Source organism: Poecilia reticulata, linkage group LG15, assembly GCF_000633615.1.
Source record: "Poecilia reticulata strain Guanapo linkage group LG15, Guppy_female_1.0+MT, whole genome shotgun sequence".
In the NCBI taxonomy this organism is placed as follows: Eukaryota; Metazoa; Chordata; class Actinopteri; order Cyprinodontiformes; family Poeciliidae; genus Poecilia; species Poecilia reticulata.
In genome coordinates this window covers 10,706,501-10,725,550 of record NC_024345.1, presented here as the reverse complement: position 1 = coordinate 10,725,550, position 19,050 = coordinate 10,706,501, and the positions used below count along the sequence as shown (strand labels likewise).

Below are 19,050 nucleotides of genomic sequence, written 5' to 3'. Positions count from 1 at the left end.
TTCTCCCTCATGCTCAACTCCTGATCGGACAGCAACTCTCACCGAGTGTAGACACTTAGAGCACGGCTTCATCAGAAGCGGTGCCGGTTTTTCCCTTTGCTGCTCTCCAACATGCAATCACAAAACATCTCAGAGTTTCCTGAACTAAAAACTAAACTTTCTTTCTTTTTTTTTTCTTTTTTTTTATCTCCTTGCAAACTTTGGGCGACCTGGACTTCAATAGCAAAGTCCTTCTTAATATTTTTCACCAACACTTCTCGCTTAGGGCGACACTTGACCTTTTTAACACCAGATCATTGAGCTCAAATCTTTTCATGGGTCATCATCGGTTTAACCGATTAGCTCTCCGCACAAGAGGAAAGAGCCTTCACAGCAAGTCTGAATGTCAGCGCTGTCGGCGCGGCCAGCGAGCAGTTGGTCATAATCGCTGCGACAGGAGTAATCAGGCTGCCAGCTCTCATGAGATGAGATGCTGTGCGTCTCCACGGCAGCAGTAAACACAGGTGGAGATGTAAGTCTTTAAATTTCAATGCACTAAATCCCTTTCAGGCCAATGGACTCTTAACACAAGCAAGGAACATGATGGCAGAGTCAAATATAAGGCTTCACAAAATAGCCTCAAAAGTCAGTCAAGTGATGAATACATTTCCTCTAGAAGAAAGAGCAGCGGACCTCAAAGATTTGAATTTGGATGTTGACCCTCTCCCTCTTCAGCGAAGTCTTGAAGAGGGAGAGGGTCAACATTCTAAAGATACTGCAACCTTGTTTTTTTTCTTTCTTTCTTTAGAAAGCTGTTTAGCGACATAGAAATGGAAAATATGCAAAAACTCATCTTTGTTAGAAAGATTACGCATAACGCTTTCATCTGAATGGATAAAAACTGAAACCTTCTGGATGTCTCCGAAAGGTGTTAACGAGGGTCTGATGATTTTCTGTGTGGCGTCTGTGGATTAATTTGTGAAAAACATATTTAAAATAAAGTAGAATCTATGCAGCTACGCATTTTCATTCAGCTTGCCCTTTTCTGTAATGCATTAATGACGGTTTTACCAAAGCAGGCCAGTCAAATAAAAATAGGTGAATTATTTCACAGATATTATCCCAGTCTTGATAGAGGACATAATTAAGGCTCTTTTCAAATTGAGTGACCTTTAACTGTATGATTTGTAGCTACTGATTTTGACCTCTAGACCTGCTGAGATGGATTGGAGTGTGCTGCATGCAGAAAGTTTTTATTTTTTCTTTGAAAATATGTTTTTGTTGAGAAACATCTGAGTCTGTGCAAAGCCAGACGCATGCTGTGAGGTTGAGCACAAACACAGATTAATTAGAACAAAGCTATAAAATAGGGATAATATTGAATGCAAGAAATGGAATTATTTAGTATTTCACTTGAAATTTAATCTTCATCCACACGTTTTAGGTAAAGATTTCCCAACTATGTTTGCCATGTTAAAACGCAGACAGGATCTTGAGATGTTTAACGTATCAAAGGTTTATTTCTGTCATTCCTCAGGACAGAATTGACATTCTAAGAAGTGCCTGTTCAGTCTTCGAATCATTGTGTCACTCGTGCACATCAACAAAAACTTTTTTTCTCACTTCTGGGAAGACGATACAAATGTTTTTGCACGTAATTGTGTTCTATTCTCTGCTTTCTCCTTTCATTTTCAAAATGTACTAAATGGCTCTCTGTTGAATAGTCCTGACCTCCACATCATTTCAGCATATTTCTATACATTTCCATTAAACTTTTTTTTTTTTTCTAAATCCTGACCTGCATTTCTCCAGCATGTGTGAAGCATCAGATCAACCAGTTTTTTTCTGAAATAGCTCAAAGTTGAACCCGCAATTATAACACAATAGTTAAGAAGGTTTCATGTTCCCAGTTCAACTTTTTTTTTTTTTTCTTACTTTGAGCTCTGCAGTGCTGTGTTTTCTGAATTGCAATGGCACGGTCTGCCAACAAATTACAGTAAGGTAATTTTATCTCTATAGCACATTTTCAGCAACAAGGCAATTCAAAGCGCTTAAAAAGTAAAAAGTGTAAATGTGAGTCTTGTCCAGTCTGTTGCCAAAATTACAATTTTCAATACTTGTCATGGAAACTTTAGCATTAGTTAGCATTAGCATCCCTCCGGAGTGAACTGCTAGATCGACGACATGACTAATCAATGTGCCTGTCCCATCTGGACACAAGGTCTCGTCACACCGATGACACGATGCCACTTTTGAGTGTGTCACAGCCCGGCTCAGAGGCTGCGACGAAAATGGGATTCAGACAAAACATAAAAATTAAAATATTTAAACACACAATATAAACCACAAATGTCATAAAAAGACAAACATCTTACCTAATGTGGAGATAGTGTGATGGTCTGGGCAGCTTCTAGATGTGTGTTTGATGCAACTGTGATTTCTGCTCTCTACTATGAGATGCCAGAGGAAAATGTCTGACCACCAGTTTTGGACATCAAGTTAATGCAGCAGGAGAAAGACCCAGGAAAGGGGAGTCAAACTCCAGTTCTCGAGGACCAGATCGTCAAGGGAAAGAAAAGAATCGAAATCAGCACATTGTCTTCTAGAAACCTCAACAAGAAAATGGGGGAAAAAGCAACAAACTACTTTCGTGATCTTTCCCCAGCAAAATCAGTTCAATTAGAACCAAACAGCTTCTTGCACAACTTCACCAACTCCCAACCTTGGAACACTTCTCCAAGTCGTTTCCTAGAAATCGACTCGATTTCAAAAGAAACACGTTTCCACTTGCGTCCTTCATCATTTTACCACAAGCTGAAACACACTGGAAATAAAGTTCTTTTCTACTGACTTAAGTGTTGATGGAGTCTTCAGCTCACAAAAATCAATTCAATTCAAATTCAGAAAGCAAAAGAGTTTTTACCAGTTGTCTTTTTTTTTCAGAACCTCACTCTGTCCTCAACTTGTTTTATCTAGTTACCTATTTTTACCTGCTTCGGTCCACAGCATCACTGTATTATATATTCTCCCACATCTTTTTGATATCATTATTTTGTTATTCCTCTTCATATCTCAGCACACAGAGACGAAGCTCTTTTTATCGTGTGTTTGATCGAGAGCAGACCGACGTTCATAAATTCATACCAAACGCTGAAACGTCAGAGCAGCTGATCGTTTTTATTCAGGAGCAAGAAAAGACAGACATTCAGTGACATTTATAGTTGCTCTTCTTTTCCATAATAATATTAGCAAAGCGTCTTAGAATGGCCTCCATTAATGAGACACCAGCGTCTGGACAGCAGATTACATGCAGCTTCAAAACCGGATCACATGGCGCGGAACAAGTCACGGGACGAGTTATTTACGACAACACAGCAAAAGTCATGATGCGTCGCAGATGAAATGGCTCAGAAATGAACAGTCATCGTCTGTCCTTGTGCCAGGAATAAATGCAAATGCAATATTGTTATGTTGTTTTCCTTGCCGTGCAGCTTCTGCTGCCTTTCGAGCTTCAGGTCTGTGTAATTTAGGAACAATGTTATATTTTAAGACTATTCACAGAAAGCAGCAGGCCTGTAACGGTAATCTGTAGCTTTGTGTTCGTGAGCGGCAATCACAGAGAATCGTCTTGATTATTTCATTATTGTTATATTGTTGTTTATGTCTTTTAGTAAATCATCTAAATTACGTCCTAAAAAGCGGGACATTTCACTGGTTAATTGCTCAAAAGGCATGTATTGGCCTCATGAAAGCCGCATGTTTTGCCTCGAGGGTCCTCGTTTCACTTATGCTCCACCTGCGTCCCTCGGAGAAAAGAAAATCTCTTTTCAAGCTGCTCATATAAAGTATCAACATATTTTGTTATGAATGCAATTTAATGTCTAACTAAAGTCTGAGTTCTTTACTTGTTAAATATCAGTTTTATTGAGTAAAGTCTTTCTATTTTAGACAAAAAAACAAACAAACTACAAAGGTAGATATTGACAAAATGTCTTCTTCTGAAGCATGACATGTTGGAGGGAATGAACAGGAAAACTGAATTAAAATACTGTTTGAAAAATGCTTTTTGAAAGTTAGTTTGGCATGAAAAGAAATGCTGAAGGACACGTTTTGTTTTGTTTGAAACAAGAAGACTTTATGGAGACTTTAAGGGGAAAAAAAAAAAAAACTTAAATGCTTAATTTTATCCCCAATATATCTCCTAACTTTCTTCTTAAGTCACGAAGAAACATGATCCAAAAGCAAACAAATAAAATAAGGGAGAAAAACTAAGTGGAGGTTTTGTCTGCCTTCTAACAAAAATAATAACGTAAGCCTTTTATGAAAACTAAAATATGTTTGTAATCTATGTGGGATGGAGAGTCAGGCTTTAACCCAACATGCTAACAACTGATGTTTTTCAGCTACAGGGAGATTCCCACGCGTCTTTCAAATGTTGTATTTCTTAGTCCAATTAAAAAAAAATCATCTTAAATCATTGAAACACAACTGTCTGAATTTTGTTCAAAGTTAAAGTGAGAAATGGATTTTAAATCTCTCCCTTTGACAACAGTTTAGACAAGAACAAAAATTGAAGTAAGCCGTCATATTTTTACTCATTTAAAAAAAATGTAAACAATTTTTCTCTCGTTTTTTGTTGTTGTTGCTGTCTTTCCACAAGATCTCAATCATTATTTCTTCAGTTTATATTGTCGTCTTTACATTCTCATAGTGTGGCTGAAATAAAAGGCATTTATAAATGTACTCTGAGGCACAGCTCTCCATTTTCTCTCTTTGTCTCATGTCTGGATGTTGTTTCTTCCATAATTGAACCCAATGAGAAGCAAAACCCAGAACAGGAAGTTAAACACTGTCAATTCAAATTGAGCAGTCGGGTTTTTAGACTCTGGGTTTAAGAAAAGTGCAGATGAAAGCTGCTGAAAACTAACCAAGAACATTCTTTTGGGCTTAGAGGCATCAAGCTGTCTGACAGTAAGGTTACATTTCTCTGAAGAGCCATCAATCAGAGCTGTGAGCTTCTCGCACTGATTTGCATAATAATCCTCCAGAGAGATTTAGATATTCATGAGTTATATCATTTTATATAAAAATGTAGATTTCCTGATAGATCATATTTAATTTTTTGCCTTTCGCTTCAACCACAAAGTCTCGTCCCAATCTGTTGTTATGTTTTTGCAAAACAAACATCTCCACGTTGCATAATGGCTCTGGAATCATGTTAGCAAAATTCATAATCCCTATCTTAAAAAAGTGCTAAACATACAGTTTATGGATTATGTAGATGGTGGCAGCCGTCACGTTTTCAGCCATCTGCGAGAAATGACAATTGACATTTTATTTATTTATTAATTTTTTTATTTTAATTTTTTACAGATGGCTGAAAAATTGTGCAAGTAAAAATTAACCAATTATCTGCGCAGAGTGACGTCAGCAACGCATTTTACTCAAAGCAGAAGGTTTGTCACATTGCAACATCGGCTAGGAAACATTTGCAGTTACCAACACGCCTGATTAAAAAAAACCAACAAAAACAACAAAAGCAAATCTCCATTTGGTGACGATAATTTTTATGACTTTGCATTCACCACATCTATTTAAGCAGACGAACACTTACGCTAGTTTACATCTAGAAAGACTTTCCTCTTTCACAGAGCTTTGTATAAAAAAAAAAATTATGGTTTGGAGAATATCGAGCAGAGCGACTGAACAAGGCATTTTTACATGCAGATACACGACATGTCGGCACAAGCATATTTACATAGAAATAACACAATGTGCTGTACGCTCCTGCTTTGGCTCGCCTTTAAGTTCCTTCATATAAAAGCTGTAGCTGCTCAGACACCTGTTTGCACTAAAATGGCAGGCTGTGCAGGCTGCACAGACAGACGCGTCCTCTTGCTGGTTTGGTGCATGGATTTGGCACAATGATCCACTGCGGCAAACACGACTGGTTCCCTTTATGGACATTCAGAAATCCCTCCAGTTCCTTAGAAGGAGAGCGTACAATTCTCAGGTCCGCGTTTCCATTCGTCCACCTCGGTGAAATCTGAGGTGAGGAAATGGGATGACTGCTGTACGGCAACGGGCTGAGCGGTCGGTGTTAACTGTTCAGGTGGGCCACCCACCCACCACCCGCCGCAGCCGTACAAAGGCATTCTGAAAAGCTCAGCGGAGGGAAATCGTTTCAAATTTCACCTTCCATTCAGTGAAGTCTCTTCGAAGGCCAAAATACCACGCAGTCTTCCAGCAGTGACAAACACAAACCCTTTCTTTCCGACAAATCCATCCTCAAAAGAACATGTGGAGGAAAAGTGGCATGAAGGCCAACGAACAAAAGGCAAACAATTGATTTGTTAGCTCACCATAAAGCGTTACAGATAAGCTGAGAGCGAGGGGCCGGAGGTTAGGATTAATAAGGCAGAAAGAACCATATTACCAGGCTGTAAAAGTGGTTTTATCAATCAGTCCTTTTGACTTGTTACCGGAGAATATTTCTACCTATAAAGCGTACAGTCCTTCTCAAACTAGAAAAGTTAGCTTCTTTTAATGATGCTTGAATTTTTTTGTTTTTTTTTCCTCCCAACTGTCTCGTTTCTTTAAAGAGGGAATTGTTTGTTTTGAATCACAAAGCACGAAGTTGCAGGTTTACAACCCGGCTTCCAGCAGAGGTACAGAAGAAAGAAAGCGGGGAGCGGCGAAGGTGATCTGTGCTCTTCCGTGTCGGCCGCGTTTCTGTGTTTTGAGGCTTTGCTTGTGTGGTTTCCGAGCACTAATTATAGCCCTGTGGTGACCTGCGTGACTTCAGAGTTGAGATCGTCGTTGGCAGCTCCTCCGCAACAGCGGGAGTCCACCGACGACCCCTCCAAGGCTAGTCATACCTGCAGAGAGGAAAAAAAGGTAGTTCTGTGTCACGTCTGGGTGATTCCTCCTCCATTTATCTCTCCAAGCTGCAAACGTCTGACTTTGAGCCAACGCAAGGCGAAGGAACAGACAGTCACACATGACGGTTTAGTAGAAAAGCTTTAAAAGGTTTTATCTTTAAGATTTATTTCTGCTCACAGAGCCGGTGGATACCTGCTGATTGGATCTCTCGCTCGTGTTTGTGCCGTTGTGCTCACGCCTGGGGACCTTGCGGCTGGTGGCTCCGGTTCTGGATGAGTTCGGCATCTCCAGCACCGAAGCGCTCGGGGTGCAGAACTCACGGAAGCAACGCTTGAAGTTCTCGTCCAGGTAGCCGTAAAGAACGGGGTTCAGACTACTGCGGGGTGGGGAGGACAGGAGAAACGGTCAAATGTCGGTGAAATCAACTTTCACTGAAAATCCTAAATATAATTTTTTTATTTATGTAACTACATTGGGTTGTGGAAAAGCTGTGAGAGGCACAGCTTGACAAAACATGCATTTTGGCCGAGAGTTCCTGCATTTTTATTTTTTTAATAATCGGCATCCTATATCACCCAGTTTTAGGAGCCATCTAAAAAAAAGACACTTCAAAACATCAGCGGATCTGTTCTTACTTGCCTTGTGGACAGTTTGTATCTGAATTAAGACTTCAAGGTTCCCTCCAGTGTAATACTAGCTTGGCATTTCACCAGGCTTTACAAAAAACCAGAGATTACAATTTGGAAATACACTCAAAAAATAAAGACCTTCATTTTTGTAGACATAAAACTGGAAACTACAAGTGAAGTCTTTTGCCGTGATGACCAAAGTTAAACTTCGAGGAATAACTGGAAAGCTTGACAACAACATCCCATCATGTTGTCCAGGTACTTGGCTAAATGAGGCACCTTACAAAATATTATTTCATACTCAAGAAAGAGCATTTTGTGAAAATATCAAAGCAGCATCCCAGATCACCAGAAAGTTAAAGCTTGAGCTTAAGCAGGTCTTCCAAATAGACAATTATACAAATCATACAGCCAAAGTAAGTATACTGTGACTTGAGAACAACAAAGTTAGCTTTGATTTCAGTCCAATAGGCAGAGATGAAACATTGTGAGTAAACAAGACGCAAGTCATACAGTTTAAAGGCAATTTTACCAAATGCAGGAGGTAAATGTAAGTGTCTGAAAGGAGGAAAAACTGGAAGTGACCTTGCTAATTACTGTGGCACCAAAGTGTGACGTTTTCCTTACATGCAATGCATGAAAACATGGTTTGCACCGTTTGCCGGGTTCGGCGCGGTTTGATACCTGTTGGTGTAGCCCAGGGCGATGCAGAAGTGCCAGGTGATGGTCTGCAGGGTGGAGCTGGGGATGTTGATCAGAGCCGAGATGATGACGAAGACGTGGATCGGGGTCCAGCAGATGATGAAGACGGCGACCACCACCAGGACCATGCGGGTGATTCTTCGAAGATTCCTGTCCTTTTCCTGCGTGGGTTTGTGTGGCACATTTGTCAGGGGAATGGGAGAACAATAAAAAATAAACAGATAATGTAGCAGAGAAATCTTTTCACAAAGATTTCATTAATTACCTTTTTTTATTTTTGATATTACGGAATTAAAGTTCTTATATAAAACACGGAAGCCGAGCTATCTTTCAGACAGAGTGGTGAGTGCTAAGCATGTAATTAAAACTAAATTACAGCCTCCTGCTTCAGCTGATTTCGCCTAATTGTTTTATCTGGACTCTATTGAGTGGACTGTATTTCAAGGCATGCTCTAGACAGCCTCCCATTGTGCTTGATTACTCTTTAAAATATAATCAGCCCATTAACGAGATAAAAGCCAATCCTCCAATCATATGTAATCAAGAGCCTGTGAGATCAGAGTTTTGTTTTGAAGAATATTTGTTTAATCTATCCTTAAATAGGAAAAAAAATAAATAAACATGTTTGCGTTCACCTGGGAGCCCGACAGCATTCGGACGCTCTTGAGCCGCAGGATCATGAGCCCGTAGCAGACGGTGATGATGAGGATGGGCATGATGAAGGCAAAGATGAACACGCAGATCTTCATTAAGGTTTCCCAGTACCATGCAGGGCTGGGAAAGTCTAGCTTACAGTCGACAATGTTGGCATCTGTGCAGAAAGACAAATATGCTTAAGTACTTTTTTTTTCCCAGAAGTGTTTTACCTGGTCTTAAAGGGGACATGTCACACTTTTTTAGCACCTCAGATGAATTGCTTTTGTGTGTACTTGGACTCTCTAGGGGTGCAGAAAAGTTTACATTTTCCATTTTTATTTCTCGGACTGATTTTGTACTCCAAGTTTAATGATGCCGAAGCTACAAGTGGACAAATCTAAAGTAAATGTTAGATGCTGAGCTGATTTAACCCACACAATTCATTGCACTGTCCACCAGAATCAGGTTGGTCGTTATGTCAAGTTTATTTCTCTAGCAAATTCCAGTAACACGGCAGTTCAAAGCGCTTCACACAATAAAAAAATATAATACAGTAACCAACTATTATGTGATCTAGGACTTGCCTGATCACCCTGTCCTGATTCGACTACAATTCTTTTTTTCTATCATATCGTACGTTGTTCTACTTTTGTGAAATTCCTCCAAGACTGCATTTGACTTTCGCTCCTTCCGCTGCATTGACTCATTCATCTTACCCAGCAAGTTTCCCTTCCTTTTTTTTAAAGTCTGTTCCTATATTAATGACTTTTCCTGGTGGAGCCCAGAGACTCATCCATCCAAACATCCAACACCTGCACCAGAGAGGACAGTTTGTTCATTCTTCTTTTGCGTTGCAGCCACTCCCCACCCGTCTTATTTGAAATTCTGCAGAAGGAGTCATTGAATTAAAAATTTAGAGGTGGGATGAAATCAGCTGTAGCTACTTTCCCTTCTTATTTATGCAGCTTTCCTCTTTGCTGCCTCTCTATAGAGACCCTGCCTCTCGCCCACTGAGCGCTGGAGATAGGCACCAGCGACCCCATGACCCTAACGATCAATCGGTGTCGACGACGGATGGGTGATCTGAATATATAATGAAAACAATTGCATTAAGAATTTATACATTTAGTATAATTTCATTTAAAAAATAAAGTACTAATGTAATAATGTTTAAATTTAAATCTTTTTGTGTCTGATCTGTAATTATTAGTTAATACAGAAACAGCTGGATGAATATCCTGCAAATGTGATGAATAACCGTTGTATTTACTTACTTTTTCTTTGAAGAGTGTATTTAAACTTTATCTCAGCTATACGCAATTCTTTCTAATAATATAACAAAGAGCTACAGTAAAAAAGTAAAAGACATCAAAGTAACCTTGGGGCACTTTGTGAATTAAACATTTCTTTTTCCTCTTGGTCAAAATAAAGACTTAAAATTTGCTTGTTTCTTTTCAACAAAGCTTGATTCCAAGCACTTCTCAGAAGCGTGAACTTCAGCTCGAACCATTAAATACGGAAACATCAAAAGCTTATTTTATGCCAACTGATGTTGCCGAGCAACTGTCCACATGCTGAGCGCCCTCCTATGAAATCCATATAATAGATGGAGAGTACTAGATCTCACAGCAGTGTTTGTGCTAGCGGTACTCATTAAGGCCCCGTTTAATCTGTTCAAAATGGTGTATGTTTACAGTTATTAGTCAACGTAAATTTGTCGTTTATGAGCCCTTTGTGTGTACTTGTCCTTGTCATTATATTTATTGTTTTTGATTATTGACGCTTTCACGGAAAGAATTAAAGGAGCTAAAGCTTTCAGTTACTGGAACATTGCATAATCATCAACTGAGACAAGTTTCAATAGGACCTCATTAAAATGTTCCTTTAACCACTGATTAAATTGTTTTGCTTTTGTTTTTTGTTTTTTTGTTATGAAAATCATCTCCGTTTCTCAAAGACATCAAAAATGTTCATCAAACAATTTTCACGAATGTCGTAAAAGTCACTACAAGTTGCTCGATGACATCATCACGTAATTTGCATATTTGGTGATGTGCGATCCATGGTCAACATTAGCAAGACAACTTCTTCTTTCCAGGCTAACAACTTAGACATACTTTACACTTTGAGTAGGCCTGTCACGATAACCCATTTTTCTGGACGATAAATTGTTCCAGAAGTTATTGTGATATAATATTGTTGTTTTGAGACCATTTTTGAGTAATATGATGGTAATGGCAAAGTAATAATGCAAGAACACATCGCAAACATTAAATTCTGTCGCGATGTCGGTGTTTTGGGATGTGTTGTTTCATAGATTTAGTTTTCTGTCGGATGTCAGGTTTTACTTCTTGTGTATTTGGGTCTGGGTCATTCTCCAGTCTCCGTCTCCTCTGTTAATTTAGCTCATGTTTGTCACCTGTGTCTCCTGATCAGTCATTCCCCTCACCTGTTCCCTGTAGCATTTAAGTTCGAGTCATTTCCTCGTCTGTCACTGGATTCTTGTCTATGTCTGTGTCTGACCTAGTGTCACCTGTAAACTGCCGACTCGTGTCTAAATAAGAGAAAATAAACTGAAAGATGAGACGCGCCGTCCGTTTATTGGTTTGCCTTCACTCCCTAAAACTCCTTACCTGACAAATTCAGATGAACATTTAGCACTGGAGCTGGGAGACATTTGAAATATCCAAAATAAATCAGAAGAATTTTTGACAACAAATAAAATGAAATAAAATGAATTTTGAAGTCTCTGTAAACAAAATTGTCCTTCAAAATAAGGAATAGTTGAGACCAAAACACCTAATTTGAGACTTTTATCATCCAGTTCTTGGTAGAAAGAGAGAGAGAAAAAAGATGAACAATAATTCATGCTAATGGAAGCTATTGAGTTTGTTTTAAGTTATCATGCGATGAATTGATTTATGGATTATTGTGACAGATCGAACTTTGAGAAAGATGCCAACGACTAAACGATTAATTGTAGGGAGAAGTTAGGACAAACTGAGTAACGTCTGTCACTTTTGTTGCATTGGAGGATTTTATTGTTTAAAGTCAGACTCTGTGGGCCGTCCTGCCCAAACCAGAGGCAGAAACGGATTCAGAAATATACCTGGTGACATCCCAGCCAGTAACGCTCTGCAGACTTTATATAACACAAACTCTTTGGGTCAAGGAGGTTGTAGGTTTTGGTGTCCAGTAAATGTCTCTCAGCCTCACTAGCTGTTGGTAAAACACAGAGTTCATCTCATGTAATTACTGCACCAGGTCACTGACTTTTCTTTTCAGGTCTGGGTCCCCTGCTGCAGAGGTCTTCACTCACTTGTTGACCCTCTGCTGTCAATGATTTTCTGCCGGTGGCCATAATGCTGATGCTCGGGTTGGTGTGTCAAACCCTAAAGCTGTCCTCTCCTCACAGTATTAATCAGCAGACCTAGTTTTGCATTATCGTGGATGAGCTTGCAGGACTGCTGTAAGGCCAAGATGTGGGGAAAGGCAGATTAGTTTACTCACTAATCTGTGTTAAATACAGAATAAGTAGCTGCAGAGCCGCCTAATTTTAGTATATTGTAGCTTTTCCAGGGTTTGTTTTACTACTGGATTTAGATTTGAGTTTGGTTTTTTTTTTCATCTTTTAATAGCTTTCCAAAATAAACGTTTTGCACTGAAACACTGTACGCTTCAAGCACATTTCCACGCGATTTCACCATATTAGTCGATTTGTTGCTTCCAGAAGGGGTGCACAGCGTTTATTGCATTACGTGACACATAACCAGTTGTTTAGATATCTTCGGTCTCAAACAAAGCTTCCTATGTTCCTCTGAGTGTCTTTGCTCGCAACAAACATGCTCTCGTGCTTACTGGTGACAGTGGAGGCCAGGAACGTCACCGGGAGCCCGATGGCCGAGGAGAGAATCCAGTTGCAGACGTTGACGATCTTGGCGTTTCGCGGTGTCCTGAAGTCCAGCGCCTTGACTGGGTGGCACACGGCGATGTAGCGGTCGATGCTCATGGTGGTGAGAGTGAAGATGGAGATGAACATGTTGTAGTAGTCGATGGACATCACCATCTTGCACAGAATGTCCCCGAACGGCCAGGTGCCCATCAGGTAGTTGACGCTCTGGAAGGGAAGCGTGCTGGTGACCAAGGCGTCCGCCAGGGCCAGGCTGAAGATGTAGATGTTGGTGGCTGTCTTCATCTTAGTGTACCTAAACAGAGAGAGGGGAAAAAAAATAAAACACCTGTCACAGGTAAAGGATCTGAGAAGTTCTCACAGTTAAAGCATCCCGTCGTTCCAGTTTCCACTCCCTTGTCCTTGATGCTATTATCTTTAAATTTGATTTATGCGTTCGTTCATTGGCATAGAAAACAGCTCTTAACATAAAAAAGTAGAATACAAATTTTTAAAAATTCTTCTGTTACATTTGTAAAAAAAAAAGGTTCTGGTATGAATCATGCCAATAGATTTGCCACCAGTGATTTTGTTGCAAACCTTTTTTGTTTCTTCCCCACATAATGTTGATTTATTTATTTATTTTGAGCCAATAAGAGTCGTGCCAACCGATGTGCAATTTTACACCACAAGATAAAAGATCTTGTGATTTCCTGCCCCTCCCGTGCAATGCGCTCAAATTAAATATGTCATTTCTTTCTGAAATATCCAGTGTCAAATCATGCTGCTGCAATAAAAGATGAATTAATTGGATTTTCTACAGGTGCCAATATGTGTACAGCGCCGCCCAATGTGAACTGTGATGTGATGTCGTACGTCAGAGATGGTGGAGCCTTTTCAAGATATTACTGGCTTAGTGGGTTTAATGTTCAGTTAGATCTCCACCAGGGGATTTTTACTCTTAAATTATCCATTTAGGTGTTAAATCCTAAATTATTCATTTATCCATTATCCATTTAGGATTTAAGGCGGGATCAAAGCACAGACCGAAGACTCATTAAACATAATAAAATAATTGAATCACAAAAAAATGAGGATTTACACAATTAAAGAAGGCAGGGCAAAAATTAACATGGACAACCGAGGAGTAAAAAAAATGACAGAAAACCTCGACTAAAATGACATTTTGAATGTTTACCCTGAGGAAAAAAAAGAGTTATTCAAGTTAGTATAGCATTGTGCTAACTGCAACATTATGATGTTGTGCCATTGTTAAAATAAACAACCAACATGAAATTATTAAATTATATATAAGACTAACTCCCAACTATTTAAAATTCCAGCAAAGCATTTTGGTGTTTCTGAATCAAGTTGCTTGATCTTGAAAACAAACTGTAAGCTTTTTTTTGCTAGGTTCAATTAAAAGAATTTCCTTTAAAAATCTGATCCACCTTATTAAGTAGAGCATAAATTCAAACTAGGTCAGATACGTTACTTGTAGATGGATTTTAGGAGTGAACAAAAGGAGTACAGGTGATTTTGTTTAAGAAAAAGTGACTTGTTTTTAACATACGGTTCCCCATATAATTGTTTTTTTTCATCTGAGATTCTGCTACTGCAATAAAATCAGAATTTATTTAATGTTTTGTTTTATTTTTATATTTTTACAAGGAATCTGGATTGTACTATGACAAATTTTGACGTTTTACATCAAATAGCAGCAGTTAGAGGCTCGGTTTAATGCACTGCTCCTACAAATCATGACAAATAAATGTCTTCCCCCAGACTACTTAGCAGGGATTGTGAACACATTTTGGTGCATCTTTTATTTGCATAAACATCTGAAATGTAAACCAACAATTAATCTTGGACACGACGGCCTATTTAGGCTGCATATGTTACGCTACTGCATTCATCTTTTTAAAATTGGAGCTTCTAAAAGAAATGGAAACAAAGCGGCAGCTGTGGTTAAATACATGTTTTTTTTTAAAGAAGCAGAAGGAATCAATAAGAGCGGCGTTAAAAGGTTCCGTCCATTTTCTCCTGTGTTGACAGAAACGGCAGAGAAGTGCACACAGTGCAGCTTGCACTCTGTGACCCAGGCCTTAAATAACTCTTCATTTTACAGGATTTGACTAAAATATTCCTCCAGTCAATAACGGGAAAACTTGGAACAGGAGAAAATAACAGAAGAAACGCTGAGCATCCATTACCTCGGAGAAGAAGATACAACACAGACGGACTACAGAGGCTTAGAAGCTTAGACCTCTTGTCAGGAAAGACGTATAGGATGTTTATCGCTTAATGGCTTCAGGCACGAATACAAGGACAAAAAAAGTTCAGTGATTAATTATGCGGCCATCACTCACAGCCCCGCTGAAACCAGTTTGAGACAGACAAAGTGGGAGGTGGATTTAGGAAATGCTTTCAAAAATCTGAAACTGAATAAAACGCGTTCGCTCGGATGAAAGAGGATCGAGGAGTCTGCCTTTGCAAACTGCAATTAAATGATGATGCGAAATGCATAAGAGTGACAAAAAGAAAATAAATAAATACAATCTTGTTTCTACAATCCAGTTTCTCCATGAAAAGCTAGCTTAGATTCTCATGCCGGAGGTTTTATTTCCTCTTCTCTGCTTGATGCCTTTGTGTTAGGAACCTTGTTGCATTTCCCAAACTGTCCCATTATTCATTTTTACTCACTGTCGTGTCTGCGGGGGATTTTTTTCTTCTTCTTCTTCTGTGTTAATTCCAGCAGAGTACTTGGAAGCATTCGTGCTGTGAAAACACCGGATTAACATTTATATGGAAAGAGATTCTAATACATCAGATCATCTAACGATCTGATATGGAACCCCATCAGTCCCTTCCACTGCCGAGATAATTAATGCACGCTTTCCTGCTGCACACTTCTCAGTGGCTTTCAAATCTTCCCAACAGGTTGCAGGTGGCAAATAGTTTGTTAAAAATCTGATTAAGTCTAGCAGTCGCATCTTAGTGTGTTGCTTATGTCAGGCTTTATTTGCGCTGGGGCCAACGAGACACTTCACGACGCAATAAAAGCCGTCTCACTCGAGCGAATGTGATGAAGCTGGATCTAATTTTCCAGCATCTCCTTGCTGACTCCAAGATCCTCATAAAGACGAGTCTCCCTCGGGTTATACCCCTGCAACGCAGCAAGGTAAATTGCCCCATTCCGTGTAAACGAGCAGAATTAGGTGTTTGTTAACGAGTTTTCTGCTTTAAGTCACAAATTCTCCCAGGCTTTTACCGGCTGGGCTACAAAGTGTGTGAACATAAACACACATTTTCTGCTATACTCATAAGCATGTTATGGTTATCTAGTAAGTGTTTCCTAGGAGAGGAAAGAGCCGAGGCAAAAGACATAAACAGTTCAGGAACACAAGGAGGCTGAAGCGGCCAGCAGAGTCTCAGGAGGGCCGCTTTTATTATGCGTGTTTGATAACAGGAAGTAGCGTGGGTTTTTTTTTTGTTAACTGGGCTTACATGTATGTGTTTTGAACCGGGCTTCTATCAAAACGTCTCAGTTTGAACCTGCAGGTCTGAGAGACGAGGGTAAGTAGAGCAGAAGTCGCAGAAATGCACTTTAACTGCATGTTGTGTTTATTAAAGGTCAGCCTCTGTGCTGTTCACAGAAACCTCTGTGTATCATTCACTGTGGCATTACAACGCCTGCTGTGAACGATATTTTAATCAGGAGTCAATAATCATTCACAGAAATTTCCAGGTTCAAATCCGTGTTTTAGTTGAGATTGTTGGCGTAAACTTTTATACTCACTGGGAGTCTCAGAAATCACTGCAGCCTCATCTCGTCCCTTCCTCACTTCACTGTGAGAAAACCCTTCATCATTAGGTTTATTTCATGTTTTTCTTTTTCTTTAAGATCTAATTCTTGCCAAAAGAAATCCTAATACATATTTTGGAGCCAGAATTAATCATAGAAACAGCTAATTGATCTCCACAGCAGCTGGTGGCTCCAGCCTTTTTGTGGGAGGAAAAGATGTTACAAAAATACCAGAAGAAAATTTGAGATGTCAGAAAATGTTTGTTTCCGTGAGCCGTGCAAGGACTGAGAGAGAGAGAGAGGGAAAAAAGATAAGAAAAAATAACTAAATATTTTTTCTTTTGCTGTGTTGAATAAGAAAACTGAAACAGAAAAAAAACTTTGACTTGCCCTTTATGACCTAAGCCAAAAATAAGACTAAAAAAATTCACTTTTCATTTCTAATATTGTAGAAATGAAAGAAATATATGTTTTATAATCATAAATTAAAAAAAACAATTGGATGAAAATTTTTTAATGCTCCCCTTTAGAAAATAAATGTTTCATCACCCCCAAAACTTTCAAATATTTTAATCTACAATGTTGTTCATTTTGCTTATAAAGTCAAGAGAAGTAGAAAATTTGGCCGGACAGAAACTTGGTCCTCAAAAAATGAAGATAAAACAAATCTTTGTCTGAACTGTTTCCAATCTGCATTCCTTCAGTGTCGCTCCCTGTCATCCTCTGACAGTAGACCGCTCCCCTCTCAGCTGTTTATTATTCATTATTTAACCTCGTCACTCCAGCTGTAACGCTCACAGAGAAGATACGCTTCTGTAGTTTGCAGAAAACCTACTTCACTGTCCTCACATGCTGCACACCTTCTACTGTTTGCTGCTTCTTTTTTACCATTCACCAGTTTGAATTTGTTCCTCATCTTGACCTTTGGTTAATCGATTTCTCCGGGTGCTGCATACTTGCTGGCTTGTAGTTATTAAAAATAAAACACTTTTCCACATGAATCTTGCCTGCCTCCAATCTAAATGACTAAAACAGTCAAAACATCACAAAAAAATTTGACAGATGCAATTAAAATCACGTTAAGCTGCTGTACATCAACTATCTGTTACAAATAGATTTTTGTTAAAGACAAAAATAAAGAAATAACACATTGTAATTTGAAGAATCAAGACATAAAAGCCGGTCTATGTTTGATAGCATAAGTACCTACAGAGATGAAAAACTGAAAGAAAGTCGTTCGGTGAAGCTGTATAATTTATGTTTGTTGATATGTTTTTTGCTTTTGTTCTGCTTAAATTTGCATTACATTTCAGCAAATGGCTTCTGCTGCCAATTAGCAGTGTGTGCGCGTAGGCAGGGCTGACACAGCCAGAAAAATGGATATACACAAACAGGATATTTATTTATTTTTTTCTATATGAAGCTGAGCGGCGCCGTAATGACTTTTGTGTCAAATTAATTAGAGGCAAAAGGCTGCAACCTGAAATCCAACTCATGAAATTACACCACAACACTTCACTGGGTTTAAAATGAATTTCCTACTCTACAGCAATTAATCTACATCTGTACAGCATTTGAGCTTCTTCTAGTTTGAATGGTGCTTTTTATATAAAATTGATTGCTTGGTTGATATGATATTCCGATTATGGATTAAGGGTGTTTCATTCTCATTAGCTGTCTAATAATACTCCGGCTCCTGCAGAGTTAGCACAGCAAACAAAAAGATAGAGTAGCTATTAAGTCTAAGACTTCAAACAAGTCAATTTTTAAATTAAAATACATATTGATGTTATGCAACAAGCCCACTGATGGCTCACCGCTAATGACGGTCAATAAAGCTATTTCCCACGGGTTTTAGTTGCCTGGTGTTTATTTGACGCGTCATAAAAATCGCTGACTGGAACTGAGAGGTCGGCTACGGGGCAACATTAGAGCTGGAATAAACGAACCGGAACAATCTGCCATTTGGAAACAGGTCCGCACCGAGTCGTAGGTCTTCAGCGGCAGACTTTAAGAAACGCCAAAACTGAAACCCACACACTTGTGGTCAACAGTTTAGAACAGAAACAGCCTCCTTTTTTATGGATTTTATAACACGGCAACTAAATGAAATTTATTATTACCCCGGCGCCTCTGTAGTGACGCCGGCTTGTGTGTTTGTAGCCCTGAGTGTGATTCATGGGTTGCTGCTGCCGCCGGGCGCAGATAAACCATCAAGTCCCGGCTCCAGAAACAAGCTGTTCACATCTGTACGCCTCAGGATCGGAGGCGTACAGTAACACTGTCCATGCACTCTGTGACAAACAACGTGATGGACGCCGGGTTGCAGAGTGCGACTGTGTAAACGTGTTCCTGTGGGGGGAAGTGGGAAGGACGTGCAGCGCTCCGAGTGTTTATGCTGTCTGGAGGTGGTAATAGAGGATTTCTCTCACGACGCATGAAACATATATAACAATGTCAATAAATGTATGCTCAGATTTATTAGGCTTGTTTAAACACACAATTATGAGGCTTTATATATATATATA

At 39.3% G+C, this 19,050-nt stretch overlaps 1 protein-coding gene across 2 annotated transcripts in view; it reads right to left on the bottom strand.

Annotated features, from left to right (window-relative positions):
• Positions 1-3,137: 3,137 nt before the first annotated feature.
• The window catches only part of oprm1 (opioid receptor, mu 1), a 31,343-nt gene continuing 15,430 nt past the window's right edge, over positions 3,138-19,050 (bottom strand). For both annotated transcript variants that reach the window (XM_017309115.1, XM_008429198.2), the window contains 5 exons: positions 12,687-13,033; positions 8,828-9,003; positions 8,175-8,353; positions 7,054-7,237; positions 3,138-6,857 (listed from right to left, as the gene is read on the bottom strand). In XM_017309115.1, the coding sequence (XP_017164604.1) occupies positions 6,852-6,857; positions 7,054-7,237; positions 8,175-8,353; positions 8,828-9,003; positions 12,687-13,033 (892 nt within the window). In that variant the 3' untranslated portion in view covers positions 3,138-6,851. The remainder of the gene's footprint in view (positions 6,858-7,053; positions 7,238-8,174; positions 8,354-8,827; positions 9,004-12,686; positions 13,034-19,050) is intronic.